Below are 23,721 nucleotides of genomic sequence, written 5' to 3'. Positions count from 1 at the left end.
GTGGGTCTCAATCGCTATTGCACATGGAGTTAAGGTGAACACTAGTCTGATTGTGTACATTATTTATTTAATTAATTTATTTATTTATAGAGTTTTTTAAACCGCGAACAAGATCCCAAGGGATAACAGAGAGCTTTGCAATATGATGGTAGGAAGGACAAAAGCAATATCTGTAACAATATCCATAAGAGTAAGGGAGAGAAAAAAAACCATTGCAAAATACAACTAGGAGGGTAATACAATCAAACAAGTGAAGGCGGGTAGCAAGGGTGAAAACACAGTGTTCAAGGGGGAGCTGTATCAAAAGTAAAGAACAAAGTCAGCAGGTGCAATGTCAACGGGCCTGTGAGACTAACCCTACTAGGGTATGAATTTGTTCATTAGGAATCTTTTGGCTTTCACTTTGACGCCGTCAATGAGGAGATTCTGTGAACTTCAGGTGGGAGAGAGTTCAAAATCTTAGGGGCAGCACCGGAGAATTCTCAGTGGCAACTTCTCTTTTTCTTAAGGATACGTGGTTTCAGGAGGAGGGAAGAGGCACTTCTTGAAGCTCTTACGCCACAGGATAATTTAAGTTTTTTTGCAAGGTGCGTAGGAGTATTTAGGTGAAGGGCTTTGTGTGTGAGAACAGCAATCTTTAATTGAATTCGTGCTCGAAGGGAAGCCAATTGAGGGATTTTAGGACTGGGGATATATGATCTTTTCGCTTGGTATCCGAAACCCGTCTAGCAGCTGAGTTAAGTGCAGCCCTTCGTAGAGCCAGAGCGTATTTGGGAAGGCCACAAAGAGTAGCACTGCCGTAGTCTAACCTCGGCAAGACAAGCGCTTGAACCACTTGCTTGAAATCATTTGGAGGAAGGAAAGGTTTGTTGTTTCTTAGAGATCTCAACAAGAGGTTGGCTCCTTTGCATACATTGCTGATGTGACCTTTCATGTTCAGGTGCTTGACCATAGTGATACCGAGAGACTTGGCAGTGTCTACGATAAGAGGCGTACAGTTGAAAGCAGTGAGGTGGCTCAACCAGAGGTCTAGCTAGGGGATGAGATTCGGGGGGGGAGATGAGCAGGAATTCCGATTTAGAGGTGTTGAGCAGTAGATGATTCTCCGTTAACCAGTTTTGAGTAAACATTAGGGTAGTGTTGAGTGAGATGATATTTTCCGAGGATGAGATTTTCAGATATAATTGTGTGTCGTCCGCATACATGTGGAAGAGAATGTTCATGGAATTTAGAGAATGAGCAAGAGGTTCCAAGAAAAGAATGAAGAGGATAGGAGATAGAGCGGATCCTTGGGGACCCCAATGAGGACGGTAGAGGGCTGGGAGAGAGAATGGTTTGTCTTGACTCTTTGAGTTCTGTGCTGAAGGAAGGATGAGAACCATAGTAACACCTGATCGGAAAAACCCATTGCAAGATAGATAGCAGGTTGTCATGATTAACCATGTGAAATGCGGAAGAAAGGTCGAGGAGGATCAGAAGGCAGTATTCATTTTGGTTGAGCATAATTAAGATGTAATCAAAAACGTGAGTGAGAGCCGACTCAGTGCTGTGCCACTTCCTAAGGCCTGATTGGTGCTAGTCTAGGAGTTGGTAGTTCTCTATGTGGGCACAGAGTTGAGATTGCACACATTTTTCTAGTAGTTTCGTTAAGGTGGGGCTGTTGGAAATGGGGCGAAAGTTATTGACATCAGATTTGCCAGTGTTAGTTTTTTTTAGTATGGGTGTAACCTGAGCTGCTTTTAGGCATTCTGGGATCATGCCATGTGCTAGGGAAGCATTAACAATCCTAGTCCTTGTGAGGATCAGAGCATTCTTGATTTCTTTGAAGATAGAAGGGAGCAGCGGGTCGCTGAAGTGGTTGGAAAGGTTGATAATCTGAAAAATCTTGAAGCTATCATATTCGCTAAAGGTGGTAAAGGTGCACCATGATGCATTGTTCTTAGGATTCGTGGAAGTCGACTTACACCTAGCAGAGGAGTCAATGGGTGAGGCAGTAATGGGAGAAGGTAGTAGAGCCATCTTAGAGGCGAGGTCGATGGAGATGGTTCAAGATTTCTCTGTGAAGAAGGTGGCAAGATCATTGCAAGAAGGTGGGTTGCCACCAGAATCAGATTGGTTAGACCCAACGACTGATTGTTGTTTGACCAATTCGAAGAGTTTCATAGGGCGGTTTGCCGCTTGATCCAGTTGGTGTTTGAAGTAAGTCGCCTTAGCACTCTTGATTTGTTTGTTGTATCGGCTCCTGGCATCTCTAAAGAGTTTTAGTTGGTCCGAGGAGGGATTGACTCGCCATGACCGTTTAAATACCTTAAGGTTGCGGCGTTCTGAGTTTAGGTTTTCATTATACCAAGGTTTGGAGCAATATTCTCCATGATGTTAGAGATGGTTGCATTGTAGGCATCGGTGAGTGATTGTACCTCAAATATATCAGCTTAGAAGGAGAGGGCAAATTTACAGTGGGCAGCTAGTTTGTCAGAGTTTATAGCTCTTATGTCCCTTTTCCAGATCTTAGATTTTAGAGGTTGAACCTTTCTCATCAATACCTCCCTGTTGATATAGAAGAAGCATGCAGTGGTGGTCGGACCAGTTACAAGTTGTGATGGAATCTATGGAGATAGACTGCTCTTTAGAAATAATGAGGTCTAACGTTTCTCCTTTGTTATGAGTTGGCTGGATACAGTGCTGAGTAAGATCTTGATCAGTTGAGAAAGATTTAAGTTGTTCGGATTAGACCAATGAAAGGGAGATTGTCACCTGGAGGGTGGTAAAAGGTGTGAAGTTTGCAGACCTGTAGGTTCACACCTGATATAGTGAGACAGAGGTATTCACAGGAGGTAGGCGTCAAGGAGTCTGATTGAGAAACTGAAAGTGAGTTTCTGTGAATACATGCTAGTCCCCCACCCAGTTTCAGATCTCTGTCAAGCCTAATTTTATCATGAGTGGGGGGTACTAGGAGGTCTAAGATAGGATTGGAAGCTGGATTTAGCTAAGTTTCAGTAAGGATGATAATGTCTAAATCGTTGTGTTGGATTAGGTCGAAGATATCGGTGGCATGTTTACTGACTGACCTGCAGTTAAGTTGTACACATTTAAGACGGGGTTGATTTGGGGGGGTTGGAGACGACTGGGTGATGTTCACACAGGTGAGTTTGTTAGTGTTACTGCAACTAAGATTGCAACGGGGTTCTCTACAGGGGTTAGACGGGATGGAAGAAATTTGTCTTGTAGGGTCTAGGTTAGGTTCTGACAAGGCTGTGCTGGAGTTGTGAGAGACATGCGGATCAGCGGTCGAAAGGTGGGACTCAAATCCACTGTGACAGGCGTTAGCGTTAGGTAGTGGGATAAGTTTGGAAAAGGTCGTTTTAGTGCTGTGCGAGTCACATGGATCAGTGGTCGAAGATTGGGACTCATCTTCCATGTGACAGGCATTGGCGTTGAGTAGTGGGATAGATTCGGGGGTTTGAGAAGTGATGAGTGTGTACTCCATAGAAGATCACAAAGATTCTTATCAGGAATAATATCCGTTCTTTCAAGTCTGTTTACAGAGGACAGGACTATTTCTAGTTGCAGAGTAACATCTTTATTATTTTTTGTGGAACATGGACAGCCGACACATGTTTCGTCCCAGACTTAACCCGTAAACTAATCCTGACTGACTGGGAGCAGGGACCGAACGCGGAATAAAGCCTAACATAACTTAAAGAAGAACTTCTGCTCCTGGAGTATTGAACTCCCTGTACCTTGGATATTACAAAAATTGGGAACTATAATTATATATCCTATATATGTGAAATTAGCCTTGAGAAATCCCCGGCGCAACTCGCCAAGAGGGGGCGAAACACGTGTTGGCTGTCCATGTTCCACAAAAAATAATAAAGATGTTATTCTGCAACTAGAAATAGTCCTGTCCTCTGTAAACAGACTTGAAAGAACGGATATTATTCCTGATAAGAATCTTTGTGATCTTCTATGGAGTACACACTCATCACTTCTCAAACCTGTATTTCTACATGAAGCCCAAGAGGTCCAGAGCTTCGAGTGTGTCTACATTCTCCTATAAAAAGCTCCTTATCAAAGCGTTGTTTAAGCCTTAGAATACTTGGACCTTTTCCACCTTGCCGGCGATAGATTCGGGGGTGAAGGGACCTAAAGGCTGGACCATGTGATCCGTTGTCCTAGAGGCCTCTCTAGGCCCGCTTGCAGAAGAAAGGAGAGAAATAATCATAGGGACGAGATCAATTGATAGGGCTTTCAGCTCATGTAGTTCAGAGGAGAGAAGGTGTAGCTATAGAGAGATATCATCAAGACGTGAAGTCAGATCAGAGTGTTGGACGAAGGGAGGCGGGAGTGGGGAAATATAATCGGCGACGGGGAACCTTGGGGAAGGCCTGAAGGGGCTAGTGGTGGCCCAGACTCAAGTCTAGTGTGAGGCAGTGTTATAGGGTAGGGGAGGGGGACACCATCTGAAGTAAGAGAGGACTGTACGATTAGAGAGAACAACTCCACTCTAGAGTCTTCCTGTGTCGATTTGACAGTAGGAGAAGAGATTGAGGCCATTGGGACTCGAGGGAGCAACTCCGTTCTACGGTCAACAAATGACAAGCTAACCAAAGGTGAGGAAGAAGAGGCCATTGGGGTTTTTGAGGGGGATCGATGTCCTGACTCAAGACTAGTATGAGGCAGAGTTATAGGGTTGGTGAGGGACAGTGTCTGTTAAATGGGAGGACTGTATGACTTGGGGAAGTATCTCCACTCGGAAGTCATCAAGTGTTGAGGTGACAGTCAGTGAGGAGATAGAGGCCATAGATTCTTCATCCCATTGAGGAGGCGAAATAATTAGATGATGGGATCCGACTGGGGACACGGTGGCTATGTGATTATCTAGCTGAGATGAGGGATATAGGGCGGGTAGGGTGCTCATGACAGATAAAGAGGGTGTTCTAGTGAATTAAGGTAATCCGACTGGGGACATGGAGGCTATGGACTCAGTAGGAGGAGGAGAGGGGTTAAGGGAGACTGGGGTGCTCACTGATGTTAAAGGAAGAGTAATATTCAGGTCCAGCGGGGACGTGGTGTTTGACATGGGGTCAGGGGAGTCACTGTAAACCGCTTTCCTGAGAGTTGAGTAAATATTCGCTATCTTTGCTAGGTTGATGTTAGATCCTTGGATTAGGATGATACCATTATTGTAGAGGGTGATAGTTGTGGTGGTTTTGAGAAAGGAGGAGGGAGACGTTATTAGTTTGAGGCCATGTGCAGTTTTCTTGGATCCAGTTATTCGAAGTATGGCGTAGAGCACAGACCGCCAGCAGGCCCGCTTTCTAATATAAAAGATGAGGTCGTTAACCACGGAACCTATGTTGGTGCAGAAATAGTGGTCAGAGATTAAGGTTTCAGGTCTAGCCTTGAGTAGGCGATGTTTGTATTTCTTTGATCACAATTTATTATTCGTCCAATAGGTCCTAACTCAATCAAAAAAATGCAGTGATGACACAGGTGTAGCTCCAATTTCAATGCTCTTTCTGTACAATTACTGATTCAGGGTTGGAATCTATTCCTTTTGGATAATTGCCATTTCCGTATCATTGTTTCCACCCACAACCTAATTTCAGTGGGTCTTCTCAGGACAAAAATCTTTCTGACATAATACCTCTTAGCTGTGACTTATATTCCCAAGCACAGGCCTCATGGCAGGCTCAACAAGGGTCCCCACTAACAGGTTAAGATTAAACTGCACACACTAATTGAATTGGGGTCAATAACAAGAGTTGCTTCAGCACGCACGTTCCCTTGTCCAAGTTGCCTGAGTCGAAACCAACAACTGCCAGTGGGAAAGTTGTTGTTGACTCACAGAGCTCCAGTTGGTGAAGTCTGGGCTCTGTGTTTGGTAAGGCAGTGCCAGCAGTCAGATGCAGGTCCTACATTGGCCTTTGTGAAGTGAATCCCACTCACATTCGTGAGGAGAGCGGGGATGGTTCTTTTTGATGCGAAGAGCCCAGAACCTCAGATGTTTCAATGAGAGCCCAGTTTATGTAGTTTTGGGGTTGACTCACTACAGCAGAGGCCAGAAGCAGGGGTCAGGCATGTCCAGCTGGTACTGGTAAGCTAGAAAGTTGTAGGGAAAGACTTCTGGAAGCTTGTTGTGTCCCTGTAGTCGTAACAGGAGGTCAGCCAACTGAAAACTTGGAGTCATTTCTGGGGTCCTGGGTTTAGGGAAAGTCGGCCCAGTTTTCCTTCTATGGAGAGCTAGCCTTGCTACAGAAACAAATAACTTAGGAGTTTTACAATGTCAGGATATATAAAACATAAGTACACATGACCTGTTTTTTTAAATATCATTCACCTTGCCCTATTTTTATTCAGTTCCTACATTAGGGGTGACTTATAAGCATTAAAAAGGAAAGAGGTCTCTCCAGTGGATGGCCTGGCACAAGATTTATTGTGCCAGGTCAAAATGGCAGTTTAAAACTGCACTACAGCATGCAGTGGTAGGCCTGAGACATGTTTCACAATGCTGCATTAGTGGAGGTACAATGAGTGCTGTAGCCCACTATTAGCATTTAATTTATAGACCTTGGGTATATGTAGTGCCATATACTAGTAAATTAAATGGGCCATGTGTATACCAATTTTACCATGTTTAGAAGGGAGTGCTCCGCATTTCACCACTGGTTAACAGGATAAAGTGTTCAGGGACCTAAAAGCCAACAAAAAAGGCCTCAGTAAAGAAAGGCAAAAATCTGTAGTAACTTTGAAGAAAGGGGCAGTTTCATAAAATACATTCACTGTAGTGCCACGATCTGGAATAATGCATTGCTAGTGATAAGGGATAGCATATTTTGATGACAAGAGTGGGCTTCTTCAGTAGACAACTAAGTAAAGGGTGGCAGCCCAAAATCCTTTGAGTCTGTATCTTTGTCTTACTTCCAGCCAACTCAAGGCTGTCAGTATTGGCACCTAGTGAATTCCTTAAAGGGCATGTTAAAGTGAGTGCCAGTCGCATGCCAAGAATCCCCTGGTCGTCTCTTAAGTGAAGAAATGAGTAAAACACAGAGGGGTGGTTTGGGGCCTTTATCACACCTTGAACCTCCACGTACACTCCATAGGACTGGAAAGAGGCACTAGAATCAGGTGGCGAATACTCATACAATTGAAATGCTCTTCTGAGTAATACTTAGCACCACAATAGAGATTTGAGAGAGGCGTGTCTCAAGTATGCACCCTGAGGAATGGCTGAATTATCAACTTGAATACAATGTCTAATGGAGCTCTAGTGCCTTGCAGCACGCGGCCATTTGATGTATTCGCTGCAGGACCAGACAGCACTGGTTGATCATGTTTTGGAACATGTCGAGATTACCTTACTGGTCCCCATCCTCAGTGTTCTTAAAATTACTTGAATTCATGCATCATAACCCTCCACCGGTTGGTGCATTGCTGACCAGTGGTGGAATAACTGAGCCTGAATCACAGGGCAGGTCAGGCCCTCCCTGGTATGACTATTGAATCATGGCATTGGCATCATTGTAACTGTCCGTTCTCATTGTCCTTAGAAAACTTAATAAAGATGCATTTAAAATTCACTGTTTCTGGCTTTGTTACTCTTGTCCCCTAAATGACAGAGGTCTCTTTATCGAATCTTTGTGAAAGTGAATGAAGGGCCAAGGTCTTGCTATTAATGAAAAGCCTCCAATCCTGCATTCACAATTACAGTCATTCACAATGAAGCTCACAATCAAATCCCACGTTATCCATATGAATTAAAAGTGCTGTTGGGCTAAGTGTGACACGTTGGACATGGCCTTTGGGCATCACTGGATCAGTTAACTGAGTGCAGAGTGCTGATCGGACATTATAAACAAAGCGCAGCACTGCATCTAGTCAATTAACACATCTGTCCCAAGGTGCTTTACAACAAAGTGAGTGTATCACCTGTACTTAGATTTGGGATTTAAGTGCAGGTGATGAAATTAAAATGGTAGTTATTCTGTAAAAAAAAAGAATTATCTGCCTAAGCAAACGTTTTCAAAAACTTAAAACAAATATTAATGTAGGAGTTTCTTGAACATGGTAATTGTGCATAAGGAAAAATAAATAACTTTTAACCACTTTACTATGCGGATTGGTTAGTGATAAATATACATGTATTCAGGATTCCAGTATCCATGCATTCCTCCTCATGACAAATGTGACCATCACAAAGTGCATATCAATATAATAAAACATGCGAACAATTGGAAAAACTGCATAACAAAATCCACAAAACAAATACTTCACAATACCAAAGAACAGCACAAATGTTGCACACCTTGCCATTTTTCATGCTCAGCTTACCAATGACAACTGCCGAGCAGTCCAGTGTTAATGACCCCATGGTAACCGTGAGATGTTCCACCTGACCAATGGGTTTTACATTCTGAGGCAAAGAAATATTTTCATCATCGTTCTTGTTCGTCTTGACACGTTCCTTCAACCTATATTGAAAAAGACACTGCCTTTCAATATGTAATCAATAGCAATAAGGGAAAATAATATCAATACGTACATAAATAGTCGTTTTTTCAAGTTCAAAGTTTTGAAAATTATGTTTTAAATGCAATGATTATGGAAAGAGAAAGTTAATGTGACTCTGCAGTAGTCTTCCCCTGATATCCTGCAGGTATCTATAGCCGATCACAGTTCTCAGGAAGGTTGCTCAGAGTATGAACTCCTGTCGCAAATCAGAATCTACATGTTTCGGCTCTGAATTTCGTCTATCTACCATCAAAATGTACCACCCAGCATTATCAGGCTGTTTCCATTCTTTGTTGTCTGGTCCTATTTTTGTAAGGGCTATAATTCCTGTTCTGAGTGCATCACTGCAGGTTGGTATCGACAGAGGAATGGATGATCTTGCAAACTGCTGGAGTACAGGGGCCTGTGCTTTTCAGGACCTTCTCCTGCCTCAGAGGGTAACTGGTTGTTCTGGGTCACGGGTTCACCGACTTCTTCCCCTGCCGCGTGCGTATGTGATCCCATGATGCTCTGATATTTCCGGAACAGCTTCTAGTTCTCCAAGCCTATTTTTGACGCTGCATGTGTAGCAGCAGGAGTAGGACAGAGGTGGACCGTCCTGATACTGGGGAGGATATTGGAGGCAGTCGTGTGTGCACCACGTGGCCAGGGGAACAAGTGGAAGACCACCAGGATAGTAGCTGTGAGAAAAGGCAGCCATAGATCAAGCCAGGGGGTAAGACAAAGAGACGCTGATGGGAGGACCTTTATGATTTCAGAGTGGGCATCTTGTTGGAAGTCACAGGAATCGGGGCTTATCCTCTTCCTTGGGTATATGGAGTGTTCATATTCCTTCCTGTTCCGGTTTTGATTTTGGGAAGTAGGGGAAACCACCCCAAATCGCTCTGGTTGTCTGCGACAACCAAGGACGTTGAAGAAAGTACCCAGAGCACACTCCAAATGCGTCCTGCTGATCCGCAAAGGTAATGAAGACTCCTCTAGAGTAGTTCATTCCCCTTTCCACCATTGTGCTGATACATCTACATGGTTTAGCCACCAAATTTCCAGAGATCTAGTCAAAGGAGGGTACTCCAGCACTCTTAACTATAATTTCCAATGATGACAGGGTTGGGCACTCTGCATGGGAGCCTTTTTTAATTGAAGACTCCCACGCTTCATTAAATGGACTGGTAGTGATCCTACTCCCACTGATCACTCTCTTTTTCCAATATTCTTCATCCTTACATCATTTATTTGCATGCAGCAGCTGCGATTCAAGATTGTATAACTCAAGATCCGACAAGCCTAGTCCCCCTCCATGTCTGTCCATTTTCAGAACTTTGCTCCTCTTCCCACCCCATACTAATGTTGACAGTAAACTATCAAGGTCTTTGAATGTTGATCTTGGAATTGGGCATAAAGTATTTTGAGCCACATATAGGCACCGGCGTAATGGCGCCACCTTAGCAACCGCAATCCTACCTATCATATACATGGGAAAAGTATTCCAGGCATCCACCGAGCTCCTCAAGCTTGCATCACTCTCACCATAATATTTGAAGTCTCTCGACTCAGCCCCTCAGGACTCCAGAGTGGGAATTTCTCTATCTTTTCCTTATTTATCACAGTCCTGATGCCCTGCCAAACCTCTCTAGTTCACTCAAGAGTATCAGGACGATCCCTGCAGATCTCTCACTACTCACTATCCCAACTTTTAAACGAGTTAGACAGGGAGGCCGCAGATTTGCGATCCTTGCTCCTAAACTCTGGAACTCATTCCCTCTGGAAATTCGGTCCTGCACTGATATTCTGCAGTTCAGAGGCCTTCTTAACACCTTGGCTGCGCAGGATATTCCTCTCCTGTGCTGGGCCATAATGATGTTTGGGTGTGGTCATGACGAACTCAGCTCGTCATGAGCACACGAGCACCGTGCCTCATGAGCTCGTCATGAGCACCGAAGGGGTTAAGACCTAGCTGTTTGTGCAAGCATATAATTAAACTTTTTGGTAGTATACTTAATCTATCTAGCGCCATGAAGCCACCCGGTAAAAGTGCGCTTTACAAATGCCCATTAACATTAACATTAACATTAACAAGAGTATCATCTGAGTATATCATTATCCCACCCTTATTCCCTGGTCTTTTAATATATCCCTGAGTCTAATAGCTAACGAGTCCATCGCCCACCCAAAGTCGTTGGGAGAGAGGGCACCCCTGCCTGATACCCCTCTCCACAGACCATTTTTCGGACACAGAACCACTGGATCAGACTCTTGCCAGAGGAGCTGTACCTATCAGTTTAACCTACACCACATCACTCAGACTTTAAGAAAATCCAACACATTTTGCATCTCTTTCAAAGTGCAATCTCTTCAATCCTGAAGTACCTCCTGGTGTGTTAAACACATAGTAACTATAGAATGTACTATGTTGTATTTAAATGAGGCACACCTTCTATTGAAAGAACTGTGTACATGTAAGCTTGTTTTCTACTCACTGCAACGTTGTTTTTTTTATACAACCACATTCTTTTGTGTGTATTAAATGAGAACAGTAAAATAAACAGTGCAATCACGGTGGTATGAATTCGTCCAAGAGAACAATACTATCCATAATATCACAATATTTTGTGATTAATTTATAATGGCTTCAGCATTTCCCCCAAATCTTGTGGTCTTTATGCGGACACACCTTGGCTTTATAAGTAATGTTTTCCTGCAATTTTGCACAGCAGTCCATTGCTGCCTGCCATTTGGCAGAAGGAATAGGGCCAGGGGAGTTCCAGTATCAAGCGATGTCTCATTTGGCTATCATTGTCGCAATACTGACCAAGGCACCATCACCTGTACATCTGCCCACATTTTTCAGAATGGCCAGGAGTGCAATGCAGGGAGAGCAGTTGACCACCAGAATTCTTGCTTGTCTAAAGAAAGTGGAGAGTATTTCAGGCCAATACTTTACCATGCTGAGACAGTTCCAGACAATTTCAAAGAAATGGCATTCGCTTGCATTAGATCAGGGTGAGGGAATTGCGAAGTTGCAAGGAAATATCCAGTTTGGAAGGGCCCATTTTGTCATCCCTGCAGTCGCTGCAGGGGTCACACACAGCTCTACCATTGTTATCTAAGCACAGAACATAGGTCCAGAGCACTTATAATTAGGGATCTGTACATATGTGATATACCTCCTTACTCTAGAGGGCTTAGGGTGAATTTGGCTTTTTAGCAGGCTACATTTCAAAGGCTTATTCAAAGCGGGATGGTGAGAAGCCAACACATGATGCAACTGTATGTATTTATGGAATTTGGCTTTATGGAGGTCAAAGTCTGCTTGAAGAGTCTGGAACACCTTCATCTGTGTTCCCTGTCAAATATGGAGCGGAAAGAAAGAAATGCACTATTGCAGTGATATCCGCAAACCACTTCTGGTGGATCACTAATGGAGAATATTGTAACACGTAGAGAAGCCATGGTAAGACTTTTTGATCATTTTGAATGGAGCTTTGTCTAGAATGTTGAGACGGATGTTGGGTTGTGAAATTAAAGGAGGACCCCGCACAGGCTAATAGGGGACTGGGGGGATAGTAGATCTGGAAAAGGACAAGGGCGTCCCCACACAAAAGACACACACAGTAAGGGTGTGTCTCACTTCTATTGAGTGCACCCTATAGTGAGTATTTTACTCTAAGAACAGCATGCCGTCAATACGGCGGGAAAGGTAAAGTTACAAGCCTTGAAATCCAATTTCTAAAAGCGTATTTCAACTGGGGAGGCGAATTCTGTGTATTAATATTCCTATGTATCTACAGCTGCCAAGTCTTTAGTAACAAGCATTTGCAATGCAATAGGTCTCGCATTATTTAAGTTTGAGCTATTAGCATTGTAAATGGCAAGTGTTTTTTGCTTTATGCTATAGTTTTTTTTTTTACATAAAAAGCTTCATATAAAATATGTTTTATTAAAGTTATTTATGCAGTATCTAAATTTTGTTTGCATAAAACAGTATAATAATATCTTAGTAAAAAAGTCAAATATTTTAATGGAAATTCACCAAATGTTCATTTATGTGTTGGTTTTGAAAATAGCTAAATTAATAGCTTTGTCATTTACAATGCCAATAGTTATAACTTTCGCAAATGTGACACCTATAGCATTTGTAATGCAACATTTGTATTTACGTGACTTAGATGTATTGATATTACAAATAACAATGGCTTTTAATTTTTTTTAATACTTAATAAAAGTGATTGTAATTTATAATGGCAATAGCTTAAACTTTTGTAAATAACTTTTGTGAAGATTATGTTCAGTGTATTTTATTGTAACAAAATCCAAGAACAGAAGTGAAATATTAACATCTTTTTGTGACATTTGTAATAAAGCTTGAAACATTGAGAGAACATATTTGTGCTGTGGTGGTGCTGAGTGATGCTGTGGTGGTGCTGAATGGGGCTGTGGTGATGCTGAGTGATGCAGTGGTGGTGCTGAGTGGTGCTATGGTGGTGCTGTGGTGGTGCTGAGTGATGCTGAGTGATGCTGTGGTGGTGCTGAGTGGTGCTGTGGTGGTTCTGAGTGATGCTGTGGTGGTTCTGACTGATAATGTGGTGGTGCTGAGTGACTGTACTCACTGTCACTCTGCACTCACTGTCACTCTGCACTCACTGTCACTCTGCACGCACTCTGCACTCACTGTCACTCTGCACTCACTGTCACTCTGCACTCACTGTCACTCTGCACTCACTGTCACTCTGCACTCACTGTCACTCTGCACTCACTGTCACTCTGCACTCACTGTCACTCTGCATGCACTCTGCACTCACTGTCACTCTGCACTCACTGTCACTCTGCACTCACTCTGCACTCACTCTGCACTCACTCTGCACTCACTCTGCACTCACTGTCACTCTGCACTCACTGTCACTCTGCACTCACTGTCACTCTGCACTCACTGTCACTCTGCATGCACTCTGCACTCACTGTCACTCTGCACTCACTGTCACTCTGCACTCACTGTCACTCTGCACTCACTGTCACTCTGCACGCACTCTGCACTCACTGTCACTCTGCACTCACTGTCACTCTGCACTCACTGTCACTCTGCACTCACTGTCACTCTGCACTCACTGTCACTCTGCACGCACTCTGCACTCACTGTCACTCTGCACTCACTGTCACTCTGCACTCACTGTCACTCTGCACTCACTGTCACTCCGCACTCACTGTCACTTCGCACTCACTGTCACTTCGCACTCACTGTCACTCCGCACTCACTGTCACTCTGCACTCACTGTCACTCCGCACTCACTGTCACTCCGCACTCACTGTCACTCTGCACTCACTGTCACTCCGCACTCACTGTCACTCCGCACTCACTGTCACTCTGCGCTCACTGTCACTCTGCACGCACTCTGCACTCACTGTTTCTGCACGCACTCTGCACTCACTGTCACTCCGCACTCACTCTGCACTCACTGTCACTCTGCACGCACTCTGCACTCACTGTCACTCTGCACTCACTGTCACTCTGCACTCACTGTCACTCCGCACTCACTGTCACTCCGCACTCACTGTCACTCTGCACGCACTCTGCACTTACTGTCACTCTGCACGCACTCTGCACGCACTCTGTATGCACTGTCACTCTGCACGCACTCTGCACTCACTGTCATTCTGCACGCACTCTGCACTCACTGTCACTCTGCACTCACTGTCACTGCACTCACTCTGCACTCACTGTCACTCTGCACTCACTCTGACTCTGCACGCACTCTGCACTCACTGTTTCTGCACGCACTCTGCACTCACTGTCACTCTGCACTCACTGTCACTCTGCACTCACTGTCACTCTGCACTCACTGTCACTCTGCACTCACTGTCACTCCGCACTCACTGTGAATTTAAAATAGGATTGTCTTTATTGCCAAGGGGGAATACATCATTTTTACTTTTAGTATATTTAATAACTCAAGGGCTGTTGCTAATCTCATGAATTACACTTTTTAAGTGGTCTAGAAGGGTTAAGTGTTGTAAATTCGTTTGCGAGATCACAAAAAAATCAAGTCTTGTGCCCCACTTTGTATAAAATCTTCTCTCTACATGCATGTAGAAGAGTGGACTATCGGGGAACTAAGACCAGGCTGGTATTTTGAGCAGTTGCTGGCTTGAACAGTTCTGAACCAGTTTTAATAATTCACATGGAGCAATCCGAGTTATTTGTTCCAATGTGATGACAGCTGCTGTCTGCTGGAGGGGACGCGCGCATTTTTTATGCAGCGTTTATTTCTCTATTTCTAACTCTTCCACTTCCTTCTTTCTTTCTCATTGGTGAGACCTTCATATGTTTTGAGTACTTACTACCTAAGGCTTTTGAGAGTAACGGCCAAGCCATACCTGCCTCCAGTCCCCCCATCTCTCTGCTCCTTGTCTCTCTTTCTTAACGTTATTTATTTCAACTATTTAAAAACTGTGCTTTCAGCTTTGGCTGCCTGAAAGTGCTGTAAAGAAATTGGTGACAAAAAGGTTGTACTGATAAAGTACGTGTTTCCGCTTGAAAATAACTTGCTGCTATGAAAGGAGCGCCTTTAAGAGCTAAACTCTCAAGGAATGTAAAGGCCTCCTTTCCTATCTTTTGTTAGTAATATTAACAGGATGAAAACAAACACAAATCAATCAATTAGCATTTGTGTAGCGCAGCATTGCATCACTAGGGGTATCTGGGCGCTGTGTGTTGTTGAAAAAGCCAGGTCTTCTTTATTTAATTTTTATTGATTTTGTCAATCATAACCCTTACAAAAGTACATCACATTGCTCTTACTGTACTCAGGGCAGTTACACAACATATTGTTTCTTATACAGCATAGAATATTCATGAGGGGTTAGGAACTGGCAGAAAGATCAAACGTTGGGTAAGCCATCAGGTGAATTTTCGCATTGATTTGCCAGCAAATATGCACTAAAGGGGGCCCAAATGTCCTTCGGTCTGGACGGTCCTGGTTCACTGATCCCTACACCATGTGATATCCACTAACGAGTGCTGCAATTTGGGGACACCTCTGCCCTCGCAGTTTAGACCACTTTCCTCTTTGCTAGCAAAAGTGCACCTGCCAGTCCTGTGGTTTTAAGTGTTCAATAAGTCTCAACTGACACAATAGCAGGCGCCACCCACCGCTTCCAGGATCGTGCCCAAAACTCTTTCACAATACCACGCCAGGTGTGTGAGCATCGCCTACAGCGGCCAACTCTCTCAAACCAGATCTGTGCAGATGCTTGGTCAGCTGTATATATTTAATATGGATAATACGTAAATTACAATTAGCTGTTAAAGCGCAGCAGTGTTCCCAGTTCTCTCCTGCTCTTAAGGGCCGTGTCTGCCTACATTGCGTTAAATCATTGTGTTTGAGTTTTTCTTTTTAAGTCTGCTTCCTGCGAAAGGGTGACTCCGGTGTGTGGATCTTGAAACTGAAAGTGCAATCACGAGCATGCGCACTAAACCGGCAGAAGAGTGGGGAGCTTAAAAATACATGCGGCCAAGACATGGACCATAGTGCGGCTGCGCAGACTTATGCGCATGCGTGGAAATGCGGGGGGTGTAAAGATAGATGGGGTGGGTCTATTGATAGTACACCGGCCTGCGACCAGGAAGTCAGGCAGGCTGGGCGGGACAACCGGAAGTAGGAGGGCGGGAGCCTACCCCGCCTCCCACGGAAGAGCCGCAATTGTTTGGCGCACCGGAGCAGGCAGGAGCCTACCCTGCGCCCCGGTGCCGAAGAAGGGAAGAAGAGTCTTGCTGCCGGTGGGAGCCGCTGCACTGAGGATGCCGGTGAGTGGGGCTTCGCCTTGTTGGGGGGGGGGGGGCATCTGTGTGCGCGCGCGCGGCGGCGGACTGTGTATGTGTGTGAGCGTGCATGTGTGTGTGTATGTGTATGTGTCCTGGAGTCTGTGTGTATGCGTGTGTGTGAGACGGGGGGGGGGGGTTGCCTGTCTGGGTGCCTGCGTGTCTGTGTAAGTGTAAATGCGTGTGCGTGTGTGTGGAGCCGAGAGGAGAGGGGCTGGTGTGTGTGGAGGGGTCTCTGTGTATGCGTGTAGGTGACGGGGGTGTGCCTGTGTATGCGTGTGTATGTGCGCATGCGTGAGTGCTGTGTATGCGTGTGGCTGTGATGTGCGCATGCATGAATGTTGGTGCGCGTGCAAGCAGCTGAATCCAGCCGGGGAGAAGCGCGTGACAGTTTTTTGTCCCTCATTCCCCCGTGTCAGCTCGCTATAGTCTCCGACCCTGGACGCATCCTTCGGATGCTAATTCCAGGGCGAGACCTAAAAAGGCCTATTTTTAACTATATATTCAATTCAAACATAAGCATTAAAATCTGCGATATTTAATGAATAAACATAGTAAAGTGAATACACCCAAGATCTGAATAAAACTTGGGGCCCTGGGATTTATCATCTGTGACCAGAGGACTAATAAGAATAAATTTTCTCACATACAAAAAAATGTTTTCATATGAGAGGGGCATAAGTAGGCGGGGCCAATATTTAAATAATCAAGCACCAAATTAACTCATATTTAGTACTGCTGGTATAGAGTTAAATAATGAAAATTAGCGTAAATAATAACGAGAGGAAACAATTGCACTCTCGTATATGTATGCCTTTAGTTAACGGTAAATAGAGCCCCGGTAAAAGCTAAAATAATAATGTGGGTTACATTAAAACATTATTAATACAAATTAGTGGATGCGATCATATGAGCCTATAAGAAATGTATATATGACATAAACAACTATACGTCATTATAATGTGAAACCGACCCGCCAATTATAATGTGAAACCGACCCACGAATTAGAAGGGAGATATAACATCACAGGAGCCCATGTGAAACTAGTACTGAACTTGGCCTTTTTATATAAGTGGTCAAAGTAAAATACCATGCAATAAATAGACAAACGCGTTCGGTAAGTGCAGGTAAACGCGTTAGGTTACCAGGCAACCGACACTCCAATCACAACGAAGGAAATATACTGGATGCGCAAATAATAGAGCGGGTACGTAATGAGAGAAAAAGCGTTCGGTTACTATAGCAACCTTACGGTGATTGGCCCAATATGATCTAATAAGGACCTAGGGGAAGAACGCCCAATCACAGCGCGGGTAACATAAAGCGCCGCTGTAGGAGCAAACATTCAGTGCTCTTTGCGGCCCGGACCACACCGGCTGAAGGACGTATTGACAGACTGCCAGCATACAGGAGCAGGGAGGCCGATTGCATAACTAAAGGTAAAGGCAACTAAAAACTAGGGTTCATTGAAGTCCTGATCAGATTTAGAAGCCCTCTTGTAATTCGAGCGTAAATAACCAAATAATTACTTTAAAATCCAATGTATTCATCTTAAATTATGTTAAATCCCGACACATAATAATTTAACCCATTTCTCTCTTGTGGCATACAGCATGAGAGAGTTTATAAGTAAAAAATGTGGAAGCAGGAATAGTAATTAAACCGACAATATAGCACGCTTGATGTATAAATTCTATATTTTGTATTGTCCAATATAGAACGGACTTTCTATCCATAACGGATTGACTTGGAAGCAACATATCCTTGAAATTGCGCCAGTCATCTAATCTTTAATGGTGAGTGATCCCCCCATGTTTAACGTGTACTATCATCGAGTTGGTTTCCAAAAAATTAGACCTAAATGTGCTAATATGAAACAATTACAATTCCCCAGGGTCATTGATCAAACCCATATCTGAAAATACGGTGGCTCCTCCTGATAGTCCAAGACCAAGTAAACTTACCTTGAAAATCAGGTATTGAAAATTTATAAGCACATATAGAGAATATATTTTGTCTTTTTTCTGAGGTGTGACCACTTAGAGTTTTTTATCTATTGGATCTCTGCACCAATGTAAGAAAAGTAACTCTGTGTTTTTTTTAAATCTTTTTAAATCTATCTAGAATCAGTCCTGAAGAAGGTAGACAAACAGAATACCGAAACGCCGCGTCGACTTGTGATTCTTTGTTTTTTAATTCGTTTTTTACAAAATGTATAATCATGTTTTTAAAATTTGTATACTGTATAAATGATCAACTTTGTTTTGAAATGCAATAAATGTATTACAGAGGTTTACGAAACTTATGGTGTGGAAAACATCTCTTTTTAATTGTATTTGTGTTATTCATTAAATATCGCAGATTTTAATGCTTATGTTTGAATTGAATATATAGTTAAAAATAGGCCTTTTTACTAAAGACTTGGCAGCTGTAGATACATAGGAATATTAATACACAGAATTCGCCTCCCCAGTTGAAATACGCTTTTAGAAATTGGATTTCAAGGCTTGTAACTTTACCTTTCCCGCCGTATTGACGGCATGCTGTTCTTAGAGTAAAATACTCACTATAGGGTGCACTCAATAGAAGTGAGACACACCCTTACTGTGTGTGTCTTTTGTGTGGGGACACCCTTGTCCTTTTCCAGAGACGGATGTTGGGCCACTTACTTTCCTCCTTGTGTCTGAACCAGCAGTGTGGTGAGGTTAAAACTCCATATAAGCCCCGGCCCCAGTGCAATGTGTATTGGAAGCTGAGCACATGGAAAGAAGCCAGGATTGCTACCCAGCAGTCTCATTGTCCCCCTTGAGTAGGACCAGCAGTGACTTCAACCAATTGACCTATAGTCCAGAGGCCTTGCAATAGATTGCAAACATTTAGATCAATCGAGGGCCTACATCATGGGTTCGACACAAAGAGAAGTACATTATGGATATAAAGGAAAACTTGTCGTCCAAGTCATAGGTCCTCCGGACAAAACTAGGCATCACAGCCACACCACCAGGGGTTCTATTGCTGGGGCAAAGAGGAGAGGTGAAAGGGTACACCGCTGCCTGGTACCCCCACAAATCAGAAATGGGGGAGAGGGTGCCATTTCATTTCACTTACATATGGGGGTGAGCATATTATACTTTAACAAAGGATATGAAGTGGGACCCAGATCCCACACAGAAATACTTTGAAGAAGGAGAACCAATCAAGGTAGTTGAATGCTTTCTCAAAATCTATAAACATAAGGTCTGTGGGGTCCCTGAGCCTATGATGCTGCAACAGCATAAGATGTAACTTACAAATACAGTGTAGGGTGCTTCGATGACGGATCAAACCACAAAGAGAAGTGTGGCTCAATGATTAGAGCGGCAGACCCTGATGCAGAGGTCTAGCCCGGGACTAGGGTTCAATTCCCTGCCTCGGCGGGTCTTGGGCTCAAAATTCCACGGACCTGATCATTCTCGCCTCGGTGCCTATTCCAATCATGGAGTCCCACTCTGCAACTCTGGGCAGTAGCTTGCTTAATCTCCACAACGGCCCCATCAATGCTAAGGATGCCTGGCCTCCACCTTGGGGGTGCCCAGGAGTGGATGCCTCACAGAGAAAGCCAGGATGGGTTCCACAGCGGCATTCGTACAAGTGCCCTGAGACCCTTGCGGGTGAGTAGTGCGCTATACAAGTATCAATTTACATTTACATTTTACATTTACATTTACAAAGGTCCAGGTGGACAAGCAAAGTAGCCACCTGTAGCAGCCTATTGTCCAAGACCTTGGCATAGACCTTGGTCTCAGAATTTATGAGGGAGATTGGGTGATATGAATAGCATTGATCCAGGGGATGTCTCACTTTATGAATGACCACAATGGTCGCTAGATCAAGTTTAGATGGGAGCAGACCATTCTCTATAGCTTGTTGGTATGAACGCAAAAAGTGGGACAAGAGGATCGACATGCATTTGTTGTAATATCCAAGCAGGAACCTATCTGCACCACGGGCCTTCACTGGTTTCATATTGTCAATAGCCACAGCATTCTCCACTAGCATGATGGGTTGGTCTAGTGTGTCTCTGTCTAATGAGCCCAGAGTCTCAAGTGGGATTGGGGTGTTCACAAGCTGTCTGCTTCTGTCAAGCATATCGCTCTCAATGGTAAGAGGCAAAAGCAGAGACATTCTCTGTTGCTGTATTGATTTGTTCCCCTTTTGGGTCTCATAGCTTAGGGATCACTCTAGAGGCGACATCTCTAGTTGGCAGCCAACTGAGCAGTTTTGAAGTTTTATCCCTCACTAATAGATTTATCTGTGCTTGAGGCGATCCAGCACTGCTGAGCTTCCTCGAGGCACAGTGGGGGAAGGAGGACCTGTAGGTCGCAAGTTGGCATTGGATTTTCTCATTCCTCTTTAGCAAGGTATTCACACTAGTTTGGGCACCTGCTGGTTTTTGTCGTTATCCTTTTTGTCAAGAAGGTTTTGACCTTGCCACATAGGATGGCTTTACCTGAAGCCCACAGTGCCCCCAGGGATTCCATTGAGGTCACATTGGGTTCAAAATAGGATTCCAGTTATTGGAAATAGGTTATGTGACTACTGTGGATTTACTAGGCATTATGCATTCATTCGCCACATGGGCAACACCCCACCCCGGGGGTCCCGATTCTAATTATAATTGGAGAGATATTTGAGATTCTCTGGGGTAGGATGCTAACCGCTTTTGTAAATAGCACGTTTGTAGCTGGAAGGAATAAGTAATCAATTGTAGACATGCTACTGTGTGCAGCCAAAATATGGGTATATTCTACTGCACATGGGTGTCATATTTACCTAGCATCATGCAGCTCCAGAAAGGCTGTCCAGTCAGTAACCACAGAAATTCTTTGTGGCCTTGCTGCCCTTGCATTGGTAGATGAAGGGTCTAATACTGTATTGAAATTCTTACCCATATTAGTGGCGAGAGGTCATGGTGGAGCACCCGGCGGCAAGAGATGCTGCTGCGCATCATAGGTTCTTTCTAGGACGGAGTAGGGCAACAACTTGTCTGATGGCTGCTGGGAGGAAATACAAGTTTTAAAGCACCATTCCAAGGAGGGTTTCTCCACTCCCTCTGGAAAACCTATGAATCTCAATTTGTTCCTTTGCACCCTGTTCTTTCCATCTTCATCTCATGCCTCCAACACCTTGGAGGTTGGGCTAAGGTGGGATACAGTGGATTTTAGTCCAGTGCAGCCTCCACTTTCAGAGTCCTTGTCTATTATCTTACGCAGATCTTGCCATAGTAGGGGGATTGCCCACCTTGTCTATCAACCCAGTCTGGTTGTATTGCTTGGAGTATTGTGCCAGTACCTGATGACTCAGGGGACCGCTGACTTAGAAATGATGATCCAACTGATTTGGACGTCTCGGATAGCGGAGAGATAAATGTGTCTATTTTACTTTCACTTGTAAGGAAGCAATACAATCTGCCAATGTCTGGGTGGCAGGAACAAAAGCTCCCTCAGTCATCAAGATCCACAGCATAGAAGTACAGACATTGGCAGGGTAGATCCCAGCTCAAACCCCTGGGACAACAAGATACGGAAGCAAATTACCTATGAGATCTAAAAATGGTTCATTCTGCTGCAACGTTGAGCCAGCAGTTTACCTGTGTGGGGGCTTCAGATGGTGGTATGGCTGGGAAAGGAAGTGGGCTGAGGAGCGGGTTGGGCCTTTAATCCAGATAATCCAAAAAAAAGAAGTGTTATGACCACCAATCTCTGACTGGCATGAGACAGAGGCTATTTGTTGGCATAAAGTCATACAGGATTCACCACAGTTTTCCAGTTGGTCTGGGCTGTGGGCACTGCCCTCCACAACATTCCCTCAAACCTCAGAGCCAGACCTTGATCGGGATTCAGGGCAATGTGAGATGATGGACGGCATGGCCTCTCCTCCTCCAGGAAACCTGTTAGCATCATCGGAAGAGAATGAAGCTCTTCACTGGCCTGCTTGCACTGCTGGTCTCCAGATCCACAGCAGGCATCATGTGCAGCAAGGTAGAAGCAAGTTTCTGGAGCAGGTACTGTGAGGAGGAAGGTGTTCGTGCAATCTTCAGCATGTATTCTTCCCCTCCTGCTTTGACCCAGAGGACCCCTGTGCAGGAGAGTAGGATCTGCTTATAGTTACCTCCACTTTTTGCTGATGTATCTCTGTTTTCAACTTAGTCTGATTGGGATCCTGCTATCCAGGACCCGAGTCTAGCTGCTTTCTCCTCTAAATTGATTGCATGTACTTTAGGTACACTCCAGAATGGATTCTGGGGTACCCTTATAAGTCCCTAGTATATGGTATACTATGTACCCGGAGACTAGGTACCCCAGAGGCCTCCCAGGGGCAGCAGCATGTATTGTGCCACCCCTGAGAGACCATTCAAAATGACACCACAGGTATGCTACTGCAGCCTGTGCAAGGTGGTGCATGCAACCCTTACTTAGATATAGGTTCACTAGCTCTATTCTAAATCACTGCGCATCATCAGTCACCCCAAGGGCAGGCCTTATGGTGCTGGGTTTTATGTGAGAGGGTGCACCTGCATGAGCAGAGCCCCTCTGCAGCCTTCGGAACCTATTTTCCGGGGTTGTTTCTGATGAGGCCAACCATATACATTTAAGTGCATTATAACCTTGCAGTAAATGCTAACTTTAAAATGGCTGCTTAGAAACATGTCATGTTTGGTGTCAAATACCTCGGAATCATACCTCCCCGCCAGTAACTGGTGAGGAGGTATGATTGCACCCTTCCAAAGGGACATATGTGACACACCGGGCTACCCGGTACCAGCTTTCTCGACCTGGGCATCACAAAATGGATGCTGCCAGCCACAGACACAAGTCTGTCCTCCTGCTGCTGAGCCAAGCTCGAGCAGGGGAAGGCTTGACAATAGGTTTCATGTCACAGGGAGGCGTGACCACCTCCCAGACAGGCTTTAGTGTATTGGGGCTGGGTAGATGCACTCTGAGTGTTCTTTGAAGTCTGCACTGGGGGCACATTTGGTGTCCCTGTGCATATTCCAGATCAAACCGGTTGCAGGAGCCATTTGCTCCTGCTCTGGCACAAAACTGGACAAAGGATATGGGTGTAGCCGCCCTCTGTACTGACCCTCCCATAGTTGGGTCCCCTGAGTTTGGGTATAAAGTAGGAACACCTGACTAAAGGACTTTAGATTTTACCTGGACTAAACTCTGCTACAGAAATCAAGTACCTTGACGATCTACACTACGCTGGATGACTGAAGAATCTCCCTTGGAGTAAAGGAGTTACTCCCCTGCAAGGAAGGCACCTTTAACGCATCTGACCGGTTTGCATCTCCCGAGCTCCTGAGGACTCCGAAGAATTCTGCAACACAGGAGGTGGGTTCACAAGGTCTCTG

At 44.5% G+C, this 23,721-nt stretch overlaps 1 protein-coding gene across 1 annotated transcript in view; it reads right to left on the bottom strand.

The window, feature by feature from the left end:
* The window catches only part of NRIP3 (nuclear receptor interacting protein 3), a 274,148-nt gene that overhangs the window by 93,580 nt on the left and 156,847 nt on the right, over positions 1-23,721 (bottom strand). The window contains exon 4 of the mRNA XM_086955990.1: positions 8,335-8,474. Within this exon, the coding sequence (XP_086812116.1) occupies positions 8,335-8,474 (140 nt within the window). The remainder of the gene's footprint in view (positions 1-8,334; positions 8,475-23,721) is intronic.

This window comes from Lissotriton vulgaris, chromosome 2_1 (genome assembly GCF_964263255.1).
Source record: "Lissotriton vulgaris chromosome 2_1, aLisVul1.2, whole genome shotgun sequence".
In the NCBI taxonomy this organism is placed as follows: Eukaryota; Metazoa; Chordata; class Amphibia; order Caudata; family Salamandridae; genus Lissotriton; species Lissotriton vulgaris.
This window is presented reverse-complemented; position numbering and strand designations above follow the sequence as displayed.